The sequence below is a fragment of the Vanellus vanellus genome (genome assembly GCF_965231255.1).
Source record: "Vanellus vanellus genome assembly, chromosome: 2".
In the NCBI taxonomy this organism is placed as follows: Eukaryota; Metazoa; Chordata; class Aves; order Charadriiformes; family Charadriidae; genus Vanellus; species Vanellus vanellus.
In genome coordinates this window covers 1,282,551-1,303,870 of record NC_138906.1, presented here as the reverse complement: position 1 = coordinate 1,303,870, position 21,320 = coordinate 1,282,551, and the positions used below count along the sequence as shown (strand labels likewise).

General features: G+C 54.0%; 1 protein-coding gene across 1 annotated transcript; it reads right to left on the bottom strand.

Annotated features, from left to right (window-relative positions):
- Window positions 1-1,145: 1,145 nt before the first annotated feature.
- On the bottom strand, window positions 1,146-20,585 carry ELP6 (elongator acetyltransferase complex subunit 6; the record flags this gene model as incomplete). The annotated part of the gene is made up of 7 exons (XM_082479681.1): window positions 1,146-1,807; window positions 3,092-3,238; window positions 4,631-4,823; window positions 6,481-6,611; window positions 13,981-14,051; window positions 15,704-15,782; window positions 20,532-20,585. 7 exons carry the CDS (start codon window positions 20,583-20,585, stop codon window positions 1,679-1,681), a joined length of 804 nt encoding a protein of 267 aa, XP_082335807.1. The 3' UTR covers window positions 1,146-1,678.
- Between the last annotated feature and the right edge of the window lie 735 nt (window positions 20,586-21,320).

Sequence of the window (21,320 nt, the reverse complement as noted above, 5' to 3'; positions counted from 1 at the left end):
CCAAGCCATGATGGTGTTCCCTGCTCTGCCTCCACACGGAGGTTGGATGAGGGTTTGGTCACAGCAAGATCTGGACCTGACTGCTTCCAAGCTGGCTACCACGCTGGGCTGGGCACCCCAAGCACCACCCACATGCCACGTGCCACGGGATCCAGCCACCTGCCTGAGCCATGCACACGGGCAGCCCGGGACTCACCCACCATGGATAATTTGGGCCCGTGACGCTGTGGGGTCAGGCCCAGCAGGCACCACCTGAACCTGGGAATTGGGAGGTTGCTGAGCGATGCTGGGCTGGAGACACAACTTGGCGCTCTCCTTGGCAGCATGGAGACCCACAGGCTATGTCCTGACATAGCAGAGTGAAGTGATCCTAAAGCACACGCGGGGTCCTGCTCACCCTCCCGACTTCCCTGGCACTCACCACAATCCCCAGAGCCTGCCCAGTCTCCCTGGGCTGCTATCGATGAGCAGCCACAGCCTCCAAGCGTGCCAGGGCTCCCCAAACTCAAGCCAAAGGGGACCGTTCCCAAACCCATGGCAGGATGGGTCACTGGGACCCGTGTTTCTGCATGGCAAAAGCAGAAACAGAGTTGTTACCCCATCTCTGGAGCTGCAAAGAACCGGGCAGGTCGCTCTTCTCTCACAAGCGGGATGTTACTTCTCTCCCGCTGCAACCAGAGCATCTTCCAGGAGACCTCCAGGTCTGCTCCCGGGACTGCCCTCACATCCGTGGGGAGGGAGGGGGACCCAAAGCCGTGTCCTCACCCCGGCTCAGGAGATACCCATCTCTCTCCCCTGCCAGGAGCCCATGGGGAGGGTTTCCTGTAGAGATCCATGGTTACCTAATGACTGTACCCTTATCGAATTAAAACTAGTGATTAGCCCCCAACGGTGCTTCAATACAGGCAGGTCATATAACTGCGAGTAATGATTTGCAATCAGGAAGCAGCGGCCGAGACAGACTCATGTACCGGCGTCTGTCCATTGCCCAAAGCCAAGGACGAGCTTGGGAAGCCACATGCTAAACAGACACACACAGACACGGTGGTTTCACGTGAAAAGAGGGAAAGGAACAAAACAAAGCACGGGATCAACCAAGCCGGGCAGCCTTTAGGTCTCGCAGCAGCACAGCGAGGGACTGTACGTGTAGCTATAGATGTTTTAATTCTGTGGAAATTGGGAGTTGAGCAAATCTCTTCTGTGCCAGAGCTGGGAGAAAAGTAAGAATTGCAACACGCTCCCGGACCATCCCTGCCTCCACCCGCTCTGTGTCATCTCGTTAAATGCCAGCGGGAGGGTGGGGTGATCCCTCCAACGAAGCAGCACCTGGCACTGCCATGCCATAACACAGGAAAAGGTGAGGCACGGCCCAGCCTGCCGGGCATCCCCCCTGCTTGTATTTACACGCTCTGAGGGCCATTCTTGCAAGTTTTTGCTCTTCCTCTTGGCCTCCATACGTTGGGAACGGGGTGGGAGGACAAAGGGATGCGGCAAGCTCCGGGCAGGCTAATCCCCTCGTTGGCATGCAGTTCAACACGTGTTTAAGCTTCCCTCCTGGGTCAGTTTGCTGCACCGCGCTCCTGGAAGGCGCTGGTGATGCAGCCAGGCTGGTTTGGTGGCACGTCCAGACTAGAGGTTGCCAGTCTCCCCGACGTTGCTCTCACAGCGCTCTGCAGTATCACAGGACAGCAGCTGACAGCCCTCTCGCAAAAAAGGTGACATTCTTGTCCTGGATCTTATACTGGTAGATCTGGATGTGATCCTGCTCCGCTGTCAGCTCCAAGGACACTCTCCTAATTATTTTAATCTGCAAAGGGAAAGGAAGAGGAATATCATCCCTTTGGCTGTCGCAGTCACAGCATCCTCACCCTCCACGCCTCTTGCTGGCCGGCAGGGAAAGGAGATCACTCATTAAAAACAAATATCACACAAGTGCCTGTAACCAGGTGCCTCTGGTGGCAGCCCCTGATGACAGACCATGCAGCCGCCAGTCCCCAGTGACCCAGCTGCCCTCCCAGCCCAGATCACTACAAGCCAGGCTGAGATCCACCCACAGGAGAGTTTGGGGAAGTTTCCCAGGAACTTGTAGCACTAGGAGGAGGAGTAATGGTTTTACACTGAAAGACGGGAGATTTAGATGAGATATTAGGAAGAAATTCTTGGCTGTGCAGGTGGTGAGCCCCTGGCACAGGTTGCCCCGAGAAGCTGTGGCTGCCCCATCCCTGGAGGTGTTCAAGGCCGGGTTGGACGGGGCTGGGAGCAACCTGGGCTGGGGGGAGGTGGCCCTGCCCAGGGCAGGGGGGTGGAACGAGATGGTCTTTAGGGTCCCTTCCAACCCAAACTATTCTATGATTCTAACTAGATATTCCTGATTTGGGGACTGGAACATCTTTCTTACAAGGAAAGGCTGAGGGACGTGGGGCTTTTTAGCCAGGAGAAGAGAAGACTGAGGGGGGATCTTATCAACACTCATAACTCCTTAAAGGGAGGGTGCCGGGGGGATGGGAACAGTCTTTTTCCAGTGGTGCCCAGTGACAGGACAAGAGGGAACAAGCACGAACTTGACCATAGGAAGTTCCATCTAAACCTGAGGAGGAACTTCTTTGCTGTGTGGGCGGCAGAGCACTGGCACAGCTGCCCAGAGAGGGGGGGAGTCTCCCACTCTGGAGCCATTCCAAACCCTCCTGGACATGTCCTGTGCCACTGCTGGAGGTGCCCCTGCTCTGGTAGGGGGTGGGACTGGGGGAGCTCCAGAGGGCCCTTCCAACCCTTACCAGTCTGGGATTCCTCTGCCATCACTCTGGGATACAGCCTGCACTGCAGCTGCTGTATAAACCCCTTCCAGCTTCCAGGGGAGGGGGAATCCCCAGGCGGCAGGATGTCCCTGAGCATCCCCACAGAAGCAGAATCACAGCCGGGTGCTCCAGCAGATCCTGGTGACCACAACAAGGCTGCTTGTTAGTCCTTAGCCGTGCTGCAGACCAGGCTAGTCCTGGGCCAGCGGAGAACATCTCGCCTACCCTTGGGCCTGCAGGCAGTGTTGTGTGTGACCTTAACATGTGCCACCTCTCCGTGCTCCCCCGTGCGTTACCTGCCCATGAACGTCCTTGCAGAAGCCGGTCGCCAGCCCCTCCACCCACAGGATCAGGTCACTGTGATGACACAGGGAATTCACCACCAGTTCGTTTTCCTCGTCTTCTGAATCCTCGTTGCTGTGAACCAGCACCACGATGTTCCCCTGGAACAAGAGCACCAGGCAGCGGTGAGCCCCCCTGGCTGATTCCTAAACCACTCAGGGTAAGGAAGGGGAGATAGCAGGAGGAGCTTGCACAGATGTTAACCAAGCAACGTCGACATCCCCTGGCACGGCATCTGCTTCTGAGCTAATGTCCACCAGGAAAATAAACAGCAGATACCTATATAAAACTCTGAAACAATTCGTTGTATATATATTGTGTATACATATACACATACACACATATATATGTAATACGCAGCCTAAAAATACATCGAGCCTTTGTTACAAGACAGCTGTCTGGTTAAACCAGTCTGTCAGGCCACGCAAATGGCACCTCTCTGAATGAATTCAGAACAGCTAAATAAAGACATGACCGAACGGCCGCAGCCAGAGCTGCGATGCTCAAACCTTCACAGCTCTCGCAAGAAGCAAAGAGCTCCCCAACGCAACACCACCTCTGTTAAAAATACATCCCAAGAGTCTTTGCCTCAGCCCAGGCAGGTCACCGAGGACTTAAAATAACATGAAATTCCCAATCAATTAAAATGTACTTTAAAGCTTCAGAACATCCTATACAGAAATAGAAATGTGTTAGCACAATTTATCATCTTTTTTTTTGCTATTTTCGAGGTAAATATTCTCAGCAAGAGGAACGTTCCCTGTCAGCGTTTACAGCACAAACACCCTGGCACCATACGAAGTGCAGGATAACAAAACCTGACACCGTCTACTTTTATTTCTCACTCAAGCAGAGAGAGAAGTGGCCAGGGTGGGGGACGCTGCAATGTAAACAGCAAAGGATGGACGTGACTGTAACGAGTTTTGGCTGCGATGCTCTCAGAAGTTAGCACATCGCTGGGGAGATCTTTGTAGAAGTGCTGCGAGGTCACACGCCCTTAGAAACCAGCCGGTGCCACACACAGCAACACTGAAGATTGGTGGAAGCAGAGACTCGCGTCCCCTCCAAGTGGACCTTCCTCTCTGTCCCCTGCCAGACTCACCAGCCCCTCACAACCTTCCTAACCCGTTTCCTTCCCTGCCCTCCCACACGCACACACACATAGGTGTGAGTTGAGATCTCTGGAGAGCCAGGAGCTCTGAGAAACAATATTTTACACTTTGGAGCTCGGCTCACGTGTCAGGGACACACAGAGCCCTCCTCTGGGCATCACCTCCTGGGAAACCAGTTGCAAAGGACCCTACACTGGAACTCCAGGGACTAACACAACTCCGGAGAGCGGCCCTAGAGCAATGATTTGAATTTCTTGGACAGCCAAAGCCTTTCAAAACATCATCATGCACACATAGAAAAAGAAAAGAAAGCCAGGCTTTGCTCCAGAAGCTCTTTTGTACACATAGAGTACAGGACGCTGCGTGTGGAGGGAGTAGTACCTTCAGCTGGGAGCACACCGCAACTCTGCAGTAGTGGATGAAGTCCAGCACCGCCACCGGCGTGGCGCCCAGGCTGAGCAGGACGCTGAGGTCGTCCACCAGCAGCACGGGGCCCTTCCAGGAGTCGCCGCTGACAGGAGTCAGAGATGTTCGGATGAAGTCAAACAAGGCTTTGAGGTTGGAAGCGCTCTCACTGTAAGAGAAGCAGCAGATCTCAAGGGACTTGGTCCACTCACGCATTGTGTCCCCCCCTCCTCACCCACTGACCCAACGTGAGGAATGCCAGCCTGCACCCTCCCAGCTGTCCCCACTGCAGTGACAGTCACCAGGTCCTGCACTTCCTTACAGTCACTCTTTCACTCGCCTGTGTGTGGTGAAACCCTTCTGCCCTGCTCCAGGGATCACAGAATGGTTTGGGTGGGAAAGGACCTTTAAAGGCCATCCAGTCCCACCCCCTGCCCTGGGCAGGGACACCTCCCACCAGCCCAGGTTGCTCCAAGCCCCGTCCAACCTGGCCTTGAACACCTCCAGGCATGGGGCAGCCACAGCTTCTCGGGGCAACCTGCGCCAGGGGCTCACCACCCGCACAGTCAAGAATTTCTTCCCAATATCTCATCTCAGTCTCCCCTCTTCCAGTCTAAAACCGTTCCCCCTCGTCCCATGGCTCCCCTCCCTCATCCAGAGTCCCTCCCCACCTCTCCTGGAGCCCCTTTACGCACTGGAAGGGGCTCGGAGGTCTCCGCAGAGCCTTCTCTTCTCCAGGCTGAACCCCCCCAACTCTCCCAGCCTGTCCTCCCAGCAGAGGGGCTCCAGCCCTCCCAGCAGCTCCGGGGCCTCCTCTGGCCCCACTCCACCAGCTCCATGTCTCTCCTGCGCTGAGGCCCCCAAGCTGGAGGCAGCACTGTGGGGGGGTCTCCCCAGAGCAGAGCAGAGCGCAGCAGAGGGGCACAATTCCCCCCTCGCCCTGCTGGCCACGCTGCTGGGGATGCAGCCCGGGATGCCGGGGGCTCGCTGGGCTGCCAGCGCACATTGCCGGCTCATGGCCAGCTTTCCCCCCCCCCCAGCACCCCCAAGTCCTTCTTGGCAGGGCTGCTCTCCATCCCTCCATCCCTAGCCTGGATGGACACCAGGGGTTGCCCCCACCCAGGTGCAGGACCCTGCACTTGGCCTTGTTGAACCTCATGAGGTTTGAGTCTCACCAAAGGCTCATCCACCCCAGCATGAGTCTGAAACAGTGGAGAGCCAGGAGCATACAGGAACAGACCAAGTACATGTCTGTCTTTGCCCAGAGGCTGCTTGACCCAGAGGTGACACCTTCCAATTTAACAGCCCTCAGTGGATTTTTCTGTCAAATCATCAGGGACATGGAGAAAGTGAAGGGGGAATAAAAACGACAGCCAGCATGGTTAAAGCAGCACTGTTCTCTTGGATGAGAATAAAAATCAGAATAACTAAGAAGAGGAACGGAACTGCTGGGATGGAGTTTTTCTCGACACAAACACGTTGAGTGCTGGAATAAATTTTCTGTAGACCTATGACATGCTTGGCAATGAGGATGGGGGTAGAAATTGCCCTGAAATGCTGGAGAAGGGGGACAGGATCTGAGCAACAGGGAGAGACAGGGCAGGACAAGCACAGCAGTGCGCACGGCACTGACATTTCCCTTCTCTTACGTGTCCAGCTACCGAGTCCTTGGGCCCCGGAGGGGAGCCCAAAAGGAGCCGGGTCTCAGCCGTGGGCATCACTGCTACTCTCTGTGTTGGCTGCAGCGGGCAGGGACACGAGGGGGGAAACGGTCTGTGCAGGGGGATCTGCCGAGCCCAGCAGAACCACCGACCGCTCAGGTTTACCTTATAAACTGGAGAGGACTGGGCTGTGCTGACTGTTCCTCCTCCTCTCCAAACAAGAGGTCGAGGCAGGACTTGAGGCCTTCCAAGAAGACAAGCTGTCCCCGTTCTTTGGCAGCTGTCAGACTGACTCCCTCGAGAGAAGAAAACGTGATGTTGCAGAGCGAACAGCTTCGGAGGAATGGTGCAAACAGAACCAAGCAGATCGACAGCCGATTTTCATCAGGTCTAACCTAAATGTGTTAACAAAGCCTATGCCTCGGGGACTCTTGCACAGGGGATGTGAGAGGCAGTTCTGTTACACACACTGGTGGACACATTTGCTCTCCTGTATTTTGCCAGGAGGGAAAAAACCCCACTGATATGGGTGGTTCAAACATCCTGGAATCGCTCCTGGGAAGACAACAGCGTCATTGCACGGGAGAAAAACAGCTTCTTACCCAGAGGCAGGGAGAGGATGGGGATGGACTTCTGCACGCTGCCCCAAGGACCCTGCTGGGGTCCTTGCCCTTGCCTTTCTTCGGCCACCCTCCTTAGGTGGCAAAAGCCCTTGGTTTTCACTATCTCCCAGTCATCGCTGTGGCAATAATGACCCCCCGGCACAACCCACGCACCTGAGCGAGGCACAGCCCGGACCTGGAGAACGCTGTGGGCTGGGCACCCCGGCGCTTGCACAACGGGCGGGAGAGAGCAGCCTGGCCGGGGCTCCCACGGGAAGCAGCCTCAGCCCCAACTCCTCTTTGGAGAAGGAGGAGGGCCCGTGACAAACCGCCTGGGGCCGTGACTCTAACTCACACTGAGGTTTCCTGCTCTCAGCCCTGCTTCACGATGAGGTTGACCTCAAGAGCCACATGCCGGGCACATCCAGCCCCAACAGAGAAAGCCCTGGCAGACCTGCAGCAGACACGCATAAGACCCCAACTGGAGATCTAATTCCTGAACTCCTTCCTCATCCTCCTTTCTTTCATCACCGAGGGCTACTTTTGCCAACCTCTTTATAGCTCTTCAGCTTACTGGTGACTGCATCGGTCCACCTTTCAGGAGAAAATTTAGTACCTGTTACTGGCGTGATCATACAAAGACATCTCATGCACACTGGCTTCAAACCTCAGCCAAACCGTGCATTCCCCAGCAGGCAGAAGTGCAAATTTGTTCGGCTTTGCAGTGTGGGTTGCTTCCCACATTTCACAACGGGACTGCCATTTCTTAAAATGGAACAAAGGAGCATTAACGCCAAGATTTGCAGCATCTCGGCAGCCTGGAAATAGGGCTGTTGCACAACACAGCAGGTAGGTGGATGAGATGGTGAGATAGACGGTTTACAAAGAGTTCAGGAAGGTTTAGCTCAATGCGGTATTGCTCGACTGGCAGAACTGGTGAGGCAGAGGCCAGGAACCAGAAACAAGGATCCTGAGAAAGCGGTTCCCATATCCCCCAAGAGAAGACATCCCTCCGGGATGCTGCGAGATTTTGAACCCTCTGAAGAGGGTGGCAGAGCAGGACTGGTCAGCAACAGAGGCAAGTCCTAGGGCAGGGGCAGGAGCCCTTACCTTAAGCCAGGACTGGCTTCTGCCTGAACACTGGAAGAGGCCCACACCAGCAGCGCTGGTGCTTTTGACCAGGAACTTTTTAAGCGTCACAGAAAATACAGATTTTTGCTCTTTTTCCTAAACAATCACAGAATCACGGAGTTTTCAGAGATGGAAGGGACCTCTAGAGATCATCCAGCCCCACTCCCCTGCCAAAGCAGGATGGCCCAGAGCACATCCCTCAGGACTGCATCCAGGCGGGGCTTGAAAATCTCCGGAGAAGGGGACTCCCCCCCTCCCTGGGCAGCCTGTGCCCGTGCTCTGCCACCCGAACCGTAAAGAAGTCTTTCTGTGTGTTTGAACGGAACTTCCTATGTTCCAAGTTGTGCCCATTGCCCCTCGTCCTGTCACTGGGAACCACTGAAAAGAGCCTGGCTCCATCCTCCTCCAACCCACCCTTTAGATACTTGTACGCCATAATAAGGTCTCCCCTCAGCCTTCTCTTCTCCAGGCTAAAGAGTCCCAGTGCCCTCAGCCTTTCCTCATACGGGAGATGCTCCAATCCCTTCATCATCTTAGTTGCCCTTCGCTGGACTCGCTCCAGCAGTTCCCTGTCTCTCTTGAACTGGGGAGCCCCAAACTGGACACGGTATTCCAGTTGTGCCCTCACCAGTGCAGAGTAGAGGGGGAGAATGACCTCCTTCGACCTACTGGCCACACTCTTCCCTATGCAGCCCAGGATTCCATTGGCCTTTTTGGCGATAAGGGCACATTGCTGGGTCATGGATAATTTACTGTCTACTAGGACCCCCAGATCCTTCTCCTCAGAACTACTTCCCAGCAGGTCCGCCCCTAACCTATACTGGGGTCTGCAGGATGCTTGAGCACAGAGTCTGAGTTGCCCAGCAAGGGGAAGGCTCATAGCAGCTCTTCCCCCAGGACCTCGAGCACCTAAGAGCGCTGTGCTTGGCACTGTCCCAACACCTTCTTTTGAAAAGACCTCGGAGGTTTTCCAAGCGTTTCCCAGTCCTCATGACACCCCAAGAGCCACCTCTCTTTGCTCACACGCGAGAGGGAGAGACAGCAAAGTGATGTGTCCACTTCTGCCTTCTGCTTTCTACCCTTTCTTTTCACCTGCTCAACCTTCCGGTTATCCTGACATGAAAATGTCAGTGCCACCATTTTAACCCTTTTTTTTTTTCTCTTTTTTATTTAAAAAATAAAAAGATTGTAAAGCCACATCTTAAGCATCTGATAATGAGACGATCCCTGCGAGGGGCTGGGCCCAGCTGCATCGTGAGAGTGGCATTTCCACACGAGGACCTCCAGAGAGAAGGTCTGGGTAGATAAGGAAGAGGTCCTTCCCAGGAAGATGACCCCTGAGCTCCTGCAAGGCTTATCAGTTGCCACATGTTCAGTGCTAATGAGAGGAAAGACAGATTTCCACTGCTTTCCCTCCCAGCGAAGGGGAGAGATCCATTCATCAGGGCTGCTGCCAGAAAACGCTGTCTACGGCAATTAGAAAACAACGGATTGGAGGCAATGTCTTCCATCACGGCCAGGGGATACTTTGACAAGCGGAGGCTCCTCCAGCGCAAAAGGATGTCTGACGTGTCCCCACCTCACATGCAGTTTTTAAATCAGCCCTGAGCTTGCCCTTCTTTTTCCTGGTCTTCCAAGCATGCTTCTGGGAGGGAATCAGTCCCACCTGCCACAAAAACTCCAACTCCGGGAAAGAGAGCCTCAGGCAAGGCACCAGCCAGCACTTTTGGCCACATCCCTTTTGTTTTCAAGCACCTTCTCAATGAACAGCATTAACCAGCCAGTGTTGCAGCACACTCTCACCTCCTCTAATCCACATTGTCTCCACTCTTTTCCCCTTCTCCCAGGCAAGCCAGGAGCAGTAATTCCTAACAATGAGACTCTTACAGAGCACAGGGAGCTTCGTTCTCCCTGCCAATACCTCCTGCAAGCCCCAAGCCCAGCAGAGGCTGATGTGGGCTGTAGGCGGAGGGATTCGGCTTTTCCAGGTGATATTTACTCACTAAAACCATGCCAGAAAGCAGGGCAGGAACGGAGAGCTAAGGAAAGCCTCTTGGGCAACTGCAAGCACACACGATGGAAAAAATTTGCAGCCAAGGACAGAAGAACCTTTATGCAGCAGGCCAGGAGCCGGGAACGGCCGGCAAATACCTGACGTGCCATAAAGCAGGGCTGGGTTGCATGGCAGTCTCACAACCCTCATCCTCTCGTGAATTTTTGGAGGCCACAGGACTCGGCACTTGCTGAAATGCTTTGCTACAGCAGTGGCTAAATTCACTATTAATGTCAATAATTCAGAAACTTATTTTAACTTTGTTTCAGCCATTTCCTGCACACACAAACTCTCTATACTTCAAGAGCAGCAAGGAAAGTGTCCCCTTTTTAAAATACCCAGAAGCTCTGTGCTGTGACACCAGGGCCTGCCTGGACGACAGAGAGAAGTGCCACAGCATGAGAGGAAGGCAGCCAGCGGCAATATGCTCGTGGGTCAGACCAGGAATTCAATCCCCTCCATGCCATGACGTTCCTGGGTGGATCCAGCAAGTCCAGTCTCATTTTCCAACTGGGGAACCAGGTCCCAGAAGGACAGCATCGGATGGAGACCTGGACTCACCCCACTGCAGTCAACCTGCCGTAGCAAACCTCTGCTCATCTCCCAGCTAGCAGCCCACCCAACATAACTTCTAGAAGCAGCACAGGAAGCATCAGGATAGTTCGGAGATGGTGGAAAAAGTGCTCAAAATGTCCAACGGCACCTGCCTGACTGCCACAGACACTATGCACGTCCCTGCTGCAGAGCCCCAGTGCCGCAGAGCACCCAAACAGCCTGCATTACCATCCCTGAAAGCTTTCATTATCTCACAGCACCACGGCCCATTATCACCGGGAACACATAGACATTATCTCTGGCAATCTGTCATTTATCGATCAAGCCCAGAAATGCTTCTGAAACAGCAGCTCGGGGTGACTGGAGCTGTGAGCTCCGCAATGGAGCACAACTGTTCTCGTCCGTCCGGGACGTTGCCAGCCAGGCAGTGTGGCAGCCCACCCGCCTGCCAGCAGTGACGTCCCTTCAAACCAGAACCGCCGCTCGCCGCTGGCCATTACATAAGGGAAAGCAAAATATTTGCAGGAGAGGACTAGTAATGAAGCGTGCAAGGCAGCGGTCATTAGCTCAAATAGTGAACGCAGCCGTGGTACAAAGTGCGACGATCTGCGATCGGGCAACCGGCCAACATCTCTTCTCTTGTACAACTACCTGCAGGGGAAAGCAGAGGTGACCGGGCGATGTCCTCTGCTCTGTGATCTCAGTGCTGTGGCAGGGAACAGGGGAGCAAGCGAGAGGGAGACCAAATGGGGATAAATATGTTTTTCCTTTAAAACAAAACCAACATCGTACAAATGAGGGTGGGAACACCAACCTGGCAGGCTGCCCTGGTGCTATTAGACTTGCTATGGCCCAGCATGTTCTCTACAAGGTCATGACATAACTGTCCCTTAAATAGAGTGCAGATCCTCATGCAAAGAGCGGGATTTGCAGAAAAGGAAAAGTGTGAAGCCAGTATTGTAGAGCCAGCACGGGCACAAAAATCCAGGGGAGCTTTTTCCTGCAAATAAAAATACATCACTGCATTTAGCTAACACATAAGGAACTGGTTCTGGACTGGTAAGACCTGGAAACACTGTGGGGAAGCAGCATGTAAGGCAAGCGTTACTTCAATTATATATAAATATTCGGTATATCACCAGACATCAGCTGCTAAAGCACCAGATCCACAAAACATGGCTGTTAAGACTGTATAATATGACCCTGGCTCCAGGATCCTTCCTCCCAGGCCTGTGACCACCCCGTTCCCAGCAGGAAGAGGAGCATCACTAAGTTATGAAGCTCTTCCAGTAGCAATCTTTCCTAAGCGCATCATCTTCTGCTAGGAATGATTACGTGTAGCACATTTAACCTGTGGATGGGATAACATAATGCAGGTGGCTGCCCATGGACCAGATTCACGGAATCACGGAGTTTCAGTATTGGAAGGGACCTCCAGAAATCATCTAGTCCAACTCCCCTGCCAAAGCAGGATTGCCTAGAGCACAAGAGTGGCCACACTCTTCCCTATGCAGCCCAGGATTCCATTGGCATTCTTCCAAGCAGTTCCCAGAGGAACTACAGCCTGACCCCCTGCAACTCCGCTGGCCCACATAGAGAGCCAGGAGCTCGCCACCAAGGAAGAGGAGGTGGGAAGGGAGCAGCCAGTCGTTTGCTGGAGCGTACAGCACACCTAACTGCAGCATGACACAGCTCAGGGTTCTGCCTGAAATTGGGGTTTGCTACAGCCGTGTAAATGACACCCCGGCTGGTCTCCAGCAGAGACCTCCAGCAACAAATTTTTAAGCAAGTCTAAGAGTGAAACAACCCCCCCCAAAAAACACCTTTACTGAACCTGATGTGTTCATTTAGACAAAGAAGGATTAAGGCAGAGACAAGATCTTACGGGAACTCAGACAGATATAAATAACTGATATTAAGACCTCCAACTCCTCGGAGCTTAGGAGGAATTCACAACAACCGACCGCACGGGCACCTGTGAAGTTATAACGCAAGACTGACTCAAACGTGAAACCAACGGGACAGGGACAGCTCACCGCTGCGGGCAAATGTAATCGCTTCTCTGAACTCCCCTGGGCAAGCTGTATTGTTCTTCTTATCACCTCTCTTCATGTCAGTAACCTTTCTGTTGAAGCATCAGACAGCAAATCATTTCGATTTGCATCGCACGCATGCTCCAGCTAATCCTCATGTTCTCTCCCTTCTCAGACTCTCCCACGAGGGAGATGACAACAGCACCTATTAAAAGCACACGCACAAGCTGTGCACCAGGAAATTTTGCCGCATTAGGAAACACACCAACGAACACAACTCTGCTTTTAGAGCCAGCAAGGATCCCGTATTTAACAGCTGAATCTCCTACCTACACCGGTTGCTGTGTCCCATTTCCTGTCCCACTTAGCAAATTCCCCCCCGCAAGATTTCCCCTTCTCCACACCATGAAGCCCAGAACTATTCAGCGCTCGCAGAGGCTGGTGGGGAATCTGCTCTGCAGGGAAATCGCACGTTGAGTATCTGCCTGTGAATTAAAGCTCCACAGGGAAGTGCTTCGTTCGCTCTGTCTGTTTTATTTAGTTTAGGTCTGAGCTCTCAGACCATTGATCTCCTTTTAAAAGGTAAAAAATGAGTAGCAAATAAAATACAGTTGTTAAGCAAGCACCAAAACACAACCCACATTTGCTGTGGGGAGTACACCGTTATTGCAACACTTGGTTCTTCAACACCTGGAAGTTTATAAGCAGCATCGCTGCTGGGATTTCCAGCAGACGCGGAGGAGGGATGACCGATGCAAGCCCTCATCCCTTCAGCCCTGGAAGGTCACTTGGACTTCCCAACGGGAGCATTTCACACCTAAGCATTGTACAAAAAGCTGAGAGATGCAGTTTAAAGCCAGAGCTCAAACTGATTTGCTGACACTGGGAACGACCGTGTCTACTTTGTTTCTCCGTTTCCTCGTTTCAGGGTACACATAATCCTCACCTGACTCACCACAGGAAGGAAATCCCTAAGAACACGCTCAGCGCTTGTGGCTCCTCAGACAGCTCAAACTGACGGCTTGGCCCAGAGGCCAAAAGAGGCATACAGGTAGGTGTCCTTCTCAATCTACAGGTGATTCAGCCCAAAGCACTTTATCACAACGTAACCACAGGACAGAGGATAAAGTCACCTCAGGAGCTCCTGTGCTGTACAGCCAGTGCATCCCGCAGGCGTACAGAGATGCCCCAGGGACGCAGGCACCACGGCATTTTTCTCCCCAGAGCACTAATGAAACTACATCTGCGACTACCCGGACCTGTGATTATTAACCCAAGCCAACAGACTTACCAGCTTCTGTGCTACGATGTTATAGTGACTGAAGGACTGGAGCAGGGCCACAAAGCAAACCTTACAGCCAGCTGGGTGGGAAGACAAAAAGCCACGTTATCATTTCCATTTTGCAAGCTGCCATTATCAAAGCACATAAATCACAGCAGTCAGGCTACAAATCTGTCTGGAAAGACCTTGAAACGAGACAGGTCTAGGCAGCCCCTCACTTGCTCATGGCTGGGCTTTCAATTTTCACCTTTCGACAGAATTTCCACATCAGGGAAAATGTCAGTCAGTTTAAAAAGAAAGGAAAAGAACCAGAAAAAGATGACATAAAAAAACGTAGAGGGCCCCTTTTCTGTCTCCTGCCACCCTGCCCTGGGATCTCCTGGCACTGTTTGCTGACATTACTGCAAGGAGGCCAACGGCCGACCGTGACACGAACCACTGAAACCAGTGATGTGCCAAAAATCCCTGTTTTGGCTCTCGCAGGGCAAGTGGCCTTGACTAGAAAAACACACAGAACAAGCAATTTTGACAAAAACACCTCACTAAAATGTGATTTTGGACAACCCAGCATGTGACAACCTGGCCTCATGGTCTGGGCATGAACAAAATCAGTATTTGCTTCTCCCTGCCAGAGGGCAGGCCACGGATTTCAAGTGGAACAAGTCAGTGGCCCCATTTGAGCCTTCACTGACCACTCGGGAGCTCCCAAAGCTTTTGAGCACCTGTCGTGCTCAAACCAGGACAGCACCGAGCGGGTACTTGGACAACGTGGGGGTGCTACAGACGCAGAGTAACTGGTACCCAGCTCCTGGGGTGGAAATGAGAGGGGGACAGCAAGGACACCTGCCTTGAGGTGCATTAATAATCCCAAAGCGCTGCCTACCCACAAGGGATGATGAGACTTTTCCCAGGCAGACGGGCAGCTCCATCCAGCGACTCCCAGGTCAGCACGTTATAAGAGCCGTGCGGGGACGCAGGCAGACCCTGAGGCAGCGCATTGGTGGGGCTCTGAACAGTTCTCACTGTTAATAACCTGCTCTCCATGGCTTTTCCTGCAGTTTCACTCTGTTCCATTACATAAAAACATTTTTTTTTTTAAAATGGGGTAAAGCCATAGCTGAGGAAGTGGCAGTTAAGGGGGGGAGGATGCTCTCAGCTCCACCACCTGCACAGCACTCCGAGCTAAATTTCAAGTCTGATAGGTACCAGATTTGCTGGGCTGGCTGCTTTGCCAGCAGAAAGCTGGAGGAGCCCATGAATCCAGCGTCCGCTGTGCAGGGGCTGGTAGGTTACTCACAGGTGAAACTGTTAGCAGAAAAGCAATTAGGCAACTTGCCAGGCTCTTTGTTTGTTTCTTTACTCACTATCAGCTTATCTATTTGTTACTTGTTCCTGATATTTTTAATTGCATTATAAAACACCTAGCTCGTGAAGGAACTACAGTCAACAGCTCATTGTCAGATGCCCATGTGATTTACAACATTCCCTGCACTAATGACAAAACAAGGTGCACAGACATTATGGGATGTACCCAAGGATATAAAGCAAGTCCCAAGAACAACTCAGGACTGGGATCCATAAACGCTGACCCCAAAGCTTAGCACTAATCCGAGGATGCCTCATGCTCGGCAAAACCAGCCTCTGCTCACACAGAAACACTTTACACTGAAGGAACCTCCAAGGAGCAGGCAAAGGCAAACCCTTGCCTTGGAGAATCCTGCTGCTGACACACCTCTGAGGTAGAAGGAGAGGAAATGGTGCACCAGGAAGCTGCCATCTGTTCTGGTGTCTCGCAGCAGCGTGAATTTACCCTGAAAAAGAAGAAGCAAAAATCACTTAACAGAGGAAGATGAGGCACAAATTGCTCCCAGTTCCACCTTGGTAGACAAGATGCCTGCTCAGGCTATGGGAATCTCTGCAGGTATTAGTCAGAGAATGAAGTGGGCAAACAGCGCTCCGGCCACCCATCTGTTTACAAGGGGATGCCAGCGCTTCCTCTGGACAGAGCAGAAGATGTCAAGTTCACCGCTTTCTGAGAGACATGCCCACCAGCTAAAAGCTGTTGCGCCAGACCAAGACCCCAGCTGGACCCCCAAGCTCTTGTGCCCACCAAGAGCCACCTCCTCACATGGAAACACCCAACTGCTGCAGAGGACACCAACGAGCAGCACTGCACTTCCCAGTGCCGGCACATCCAGAGCACACACGTATTCGTGCCCCTGGTGCTGGACACCATCGTCATGGCTGGCCGTGAGCAATTTCCACCTCTCAGCTCTGTCTTCCTCTTCTCCAATTCGCAGTCATCTTCTGTCTACTCCAAGTGGCACAGATGGCAGGGGGACAACAGCCGCCCACTCTGTTCCCAGTCCATTCTCCCACTGCCACAGCCAGCGTCGCCTGTGCGCTTAAAATGGCAGCTACGGCTGCTGCTTCTCCTGTCCCCAAACAGCCCTCCCTGCTCCCTGTTCCAGGCTTACCTCAGACAGAGCAGAAAACCTTATCGTCAAAATTTGTTTACTGGAGCAAAGCTTTCTGCGCAAAGTGTATACCTTGTTTTCATCATGCAGGAAATTAATTCCGTTCATCAGTGCACACTTGTTATCAGTACCAGTCTCATCAAGGCATTTGTTTCCATTAAAACCTTAGTCAAGATGTTTCTTTAATCAATACAAATCATAGAAGGGCTGCTTTTAATCACAAAGAACTTATCAATGCTTTTTTTTTTTTTTTTCCCCCAATCTATTAGAAGAAAAAGCCTTTCGCAGCAACAAGCAATCTACCCATAGGCAATTCACAAACCATCTATCAGAGTTAACTCCCCAGTGCCTAAAACGTGTTAAAAAGCGGTGCTAATGGAATGGCAAATATTGAACACGTCTGCAGGGAATGCAAAGCAGAAGCCAGGGTAGAGAAGAGCTGCTCCGCCTCAGCCAGAGAGCGAGCTCTTTCCCACCCAAAAAAAGGGTTATGCCGCCGCAGCCACTGCAATAACAGGAGGCACCACCCCAGTGAGCATCTCACCGAGATGTATCCTCCACTTCTAAGCTTGGAGAAGTCTCTGGATTCAAACAGCACAAGCACAAAAGTTCAGCTGTTTAGCTTCTGCACGACTCCATCCCCTTCAGCTCCCCACTTCCCCGCAACGGCCCCCTGCAACAGCAGGCTGAATGCCACTCCAAGTCCCCTCCCTCGCCTGCCAGCTCCCAAAAAGCTCTCTCCTTTGCTCCCACACACACTGCGCAGAACATGGCAGGACCTTATCATTCGGAGCACACTTATTTCGCTTCTTCAAACCTTCCAGTTATCAGCCCTTAAATCCTGCCAACCCTCACCTCGCCGTCACACTGTAGCTGCTTAAACAGCACTCAAAATTCTTCATTTCTGACACTTGCATGTCCAGCTAGCCAGCGGTGGAAAAGTCCAAACCGTGCATCTCCAAAGCACAGCTGGTGGCAGAAAAAGAAAGAAAGGAAGGAAGAAAGAAAGGAAGGCAGGCAACAGTTCTGGGAAACTCCAGTATCCTGTTTCTGGCCACAGAACTGTCCCAAAGCCTTTACCAACTCCAGAGCACAGGACAGTAATACGGGAATCGGGGTTCTACCAGTCGTGTCGACACAAGGAGGAAGGCATGCAAAGCCAGCAGGAATCTGCGAGGCTTTCCAAGGTCTGCAAAGCCCTGTGGTCACGATGTCTTCACACAGGTCCTCTTGTACCCATACCCACAGACGATGCTTATCAGATTGTTTAGCAGCTGGCTGGAAGCAACCAGTTTCCTGGAGGTCCTGAGGGCGAGCGCCTTCCCCTTGCTGCCAGGCAAGAGGAATTCTCCTGCTGAGAAGCAGGTAAAACCCAGCCCCACCACCAGGACCTTGTTTGCTGGTGTGAGGAAAACCCGCGGGCCCTCAGCCACCACCACAGATGCACATCCGATTCTCTTCCCCCTTCTGCGCAGCCTTCTCCAGCCCAGAAAGATGCTGCTGGCGATGAAGCGCTTCCAAACACAAGGCCTTTCTTGCAGCACCTTCTCCATGCGCCTGCCCCAGCCCTTTCCCTCCATGTTCTGCTTTCACGCTCTTTCCACCTGCAGGCTACAAGGCAGAAGCTGCAGCTACTTGTTAGAAACTGCCAAAATCCCTTGGCAGGGCAGCAGCGGGTGTCACAAGCATTCAGCGGTGACATGTCAGATACACCCACGCAGGCGGCAGCTTCATCCATCTACCAGCCCTGCAGTGAAGGCGTTTGTCAGCACTTTGAAAATGGCACAAGCCAACCATGGAGATGCAGAAATTGGAATGGCAGAGACAGGAAAGAGAGATTTGCAAAGGGCTGGTGTTTTTTAAGCACAGCGGGACAGCGATTTCCAGCCAGCCTGGGCCAGGTATCTCAGCACACCCCATGGACCGTGCTTCCCAAGGGGGAGAGCCCGGACCAGGACTGCACGGCTCTGCGCATCCATCGGTGACGCTGAGCAGTGCAGAGGGGGCCTTGCAAAACAAGAATAATCATGATTTGCCACCAGGTTAGTCCATATCACATTGTATGAACTCAGTCTTGCAACTCTGGTAGCAGGGAACACCACTCCTTCTGCAGCCAGCCATATTCTGGTGCTACACTACTGCCAGACACCTCAACGAGGAGGAACCTGAAGCGTGCGGTGGGAGCTCCAAGTCCCTGGCTGATGGAAGAGGAAGAGCCAACTCAAATCCGAGGCAATTCCTCACACAGAGGAGCCTTTGGTTCAGCTCCTCTGCCAGGTCTTGCCTGGGCTGCCAAGTCAAAACCCAGGATCTTGAGGCCAAATCTCCTTATGGTTTTGCTCTGCAGAATTTGCTATTTGTATCAAGGTGAGCCCTCTGTCTCTGAAACCATACTTGTGGATGGCAGCATCCCTGCTCATCCCACAGACCCACCATCAAATCCACCCTAGAGCACAGGCTCCTCTCTGCCAACACTCACACTCCACCAAGGGCTCCTCAGACAGCATTTCGCATGTCAGAAACCCAGTCATCAACCCACGGGAACCATGGGGACTTGGGAATTTATGCAGCCTCAGCTTACCATAGAATCACAGAATGGCTTGGGTGGGAAGGGACCTTTTAAGGCCACCTAGTCCAACCCCCCCTGCCCTGGGCAGGGACACCTCCCACCAGCCCAGGTTGCTCCAAGCCCCGTCCAACCTGGCCTTGAACACCTCCAGGCATGGGGCAGCCACAGCTTCTCTGGGCAACATGTGCCAGGGGCTCACCGCCCTCACAGGAAAGAATTTCCTCTTAATATCGAACCTAAATCTCCCCTCTTCCAGTGTCAAACCGTTCCCCCTTATCCCATCGCTCCCCTCCCTCATCCAGAGTCCCTCCCCACCTCTCCTGGAGCCCCTTTACGCACTGGAAGGGGCTCTCGGGTCTCCCCGGAGCCTTCTCTTCTCCAGGCTGACCCTCCCCAACTCTCCCAGCCTGTCCTCCCAGCAGAGGGGCTCCAGCCCTCCCAGCAGCTCCGGGGCCTCCTCTGGCCCCGCTCCACCAGCTCTGTGTCTCTCCTGTGCTGAGGCCCCCGAGCTGGAGGCAGCACTGCAGGGGGGTCTCCCCAGAGCAGAGCAGAGCGCAGCAGAGGGGCACAATCCCCCCCTCGCCCTGCTGGCCACGCTGCTGGGGATGAAGCCCGGGGTGCCGGGAGCTCGCTGGGCTGCCAGCTCACATTGACAGCTCATAGCGCCACTCTGTCCTTTATGGAATGACACTGTTACCACCAAGCCTTAGCCAACAACCTCTACCAGGTTTGCTTCAAGCCTGGAGGGCCTAACCTGTATCCAGCAGCGCTCTCCTGGTGTTTCTTCCCCAGCGGACCAGCCCTGCCCGGCTCCAGGCAGATGACAATTCCCTCACTGGCATTTTCCAGCCCAGGGAGAAAGCTGCCCTACTCACATTGTAAGCTCTACAAGGAGAGAAGAGAAACTCAAGATTTACAAAATAAATTGTCACCCCAAACATGTTTTTATTATCTAAGCTAGTATCTACCAGGAAAACCATGAAGTAGTATGTAACGCACGCATTATTTTATTACATTCTTACTTGAAGTGCTTCACGGTTCTTATACAGGATCAGGCTGTTTAGTTACAGCGTGATTTCATTAGCACGAGAACGGCTTGGACGAGCTGAATTAATTGAGTCTCCTAAAGGCAGAGGAACCTCTAGGATACACCACAGGGCCCGGAGGAGCGCTGGGGAGCGGGGTTTACTCCCAGTTTTGCTGTTATTCACGACCCGACCGCGCCCACGCACAGATACACGGGGACCCGAAGGCCGCAGGGACAGGGCCCGACCCATCCCTAACCGCGGGGAGCCAAGGCCGGGCGAAGGGAAGGGCCGGGAGACCGTTAACCGCTGCGGGAGAGGCCCTGTGGCCGCCGCCATTCCGCGCTCCCGCCACCGCCTCACGAGGCCCCGCCCCTCCCAGCATGCACCGCGGCCTCCGCCCGGCCTACAGCTCCCAGCATGCACCGCGCCGCCCCTCCCCCCGCCGCCTCCACGGCGGCCCCGCTCCCTACCCCCCCTCCCTCTCACCGTCTCCGGTCGCTGCGGGGAGGCGCCCAGCAGCTCGTTCAACTCCGCGAACATGGCGGGCAGCCGCCGCGGACGGTGTGGTGAAGGGAGGGGCGGGAGAAAACCCGGGCACTTCCGGGCGGGAAGGGCCGCGCATGCGCGGAGCGGGTCCGGAGAGCGCCCCCTGCCGGAGGGGGGCGGGGAGCCGCGGGGGTGTGTCACCTCCCCTCAGCGGCCCGGTGGGGTCTCGGCCTGTCCCAGTCGGTGACCCCCGGACATCTCTGGGGACGTCTTCACCGCCGCCCCGGGCAGCCTGGGCCGCTGCGGCTGGGCCCAGCGCCGCGCCGGCCGCGCTCCCCCTCAGGCAGCCGCGGGGCGGGTGGGGGGGAGCAGTGTCGCCGGTCACCCTCCCCCTGGTGCCCACCAGGCCCTTCTCTGGCGGGGGGGGCTTCGGCTGGGCAGCCCCCAGCCCCTCCCGGTGCTTTGGGTTCATCCCGCTGCAGGGCTTGGCCTTTCCCGTGGTTGAGCTTCGGGAAGGTCCTGTCAGCCCCATCCCTCCAGCATGCCCAGGGCCCCTCCGCGGCTGCACCGCTCTCCATCCCAGTCGTTAATGAGGGTGTTAATGGGACCGGATCCCAGTACCGACCACCAGCTGGACCTGCTGGCACTGGTCACCACTCTGATCCCCGGCTCAGAGGTCCCCCCCTTTGCCATCTGCGAGCCTCTGGGTTCACATGGCCGATACAATATGCCACGGGCCAGTGGGATATTTGGGAGGGGTCTATTATTCCCTTAATATTTCCTATTATG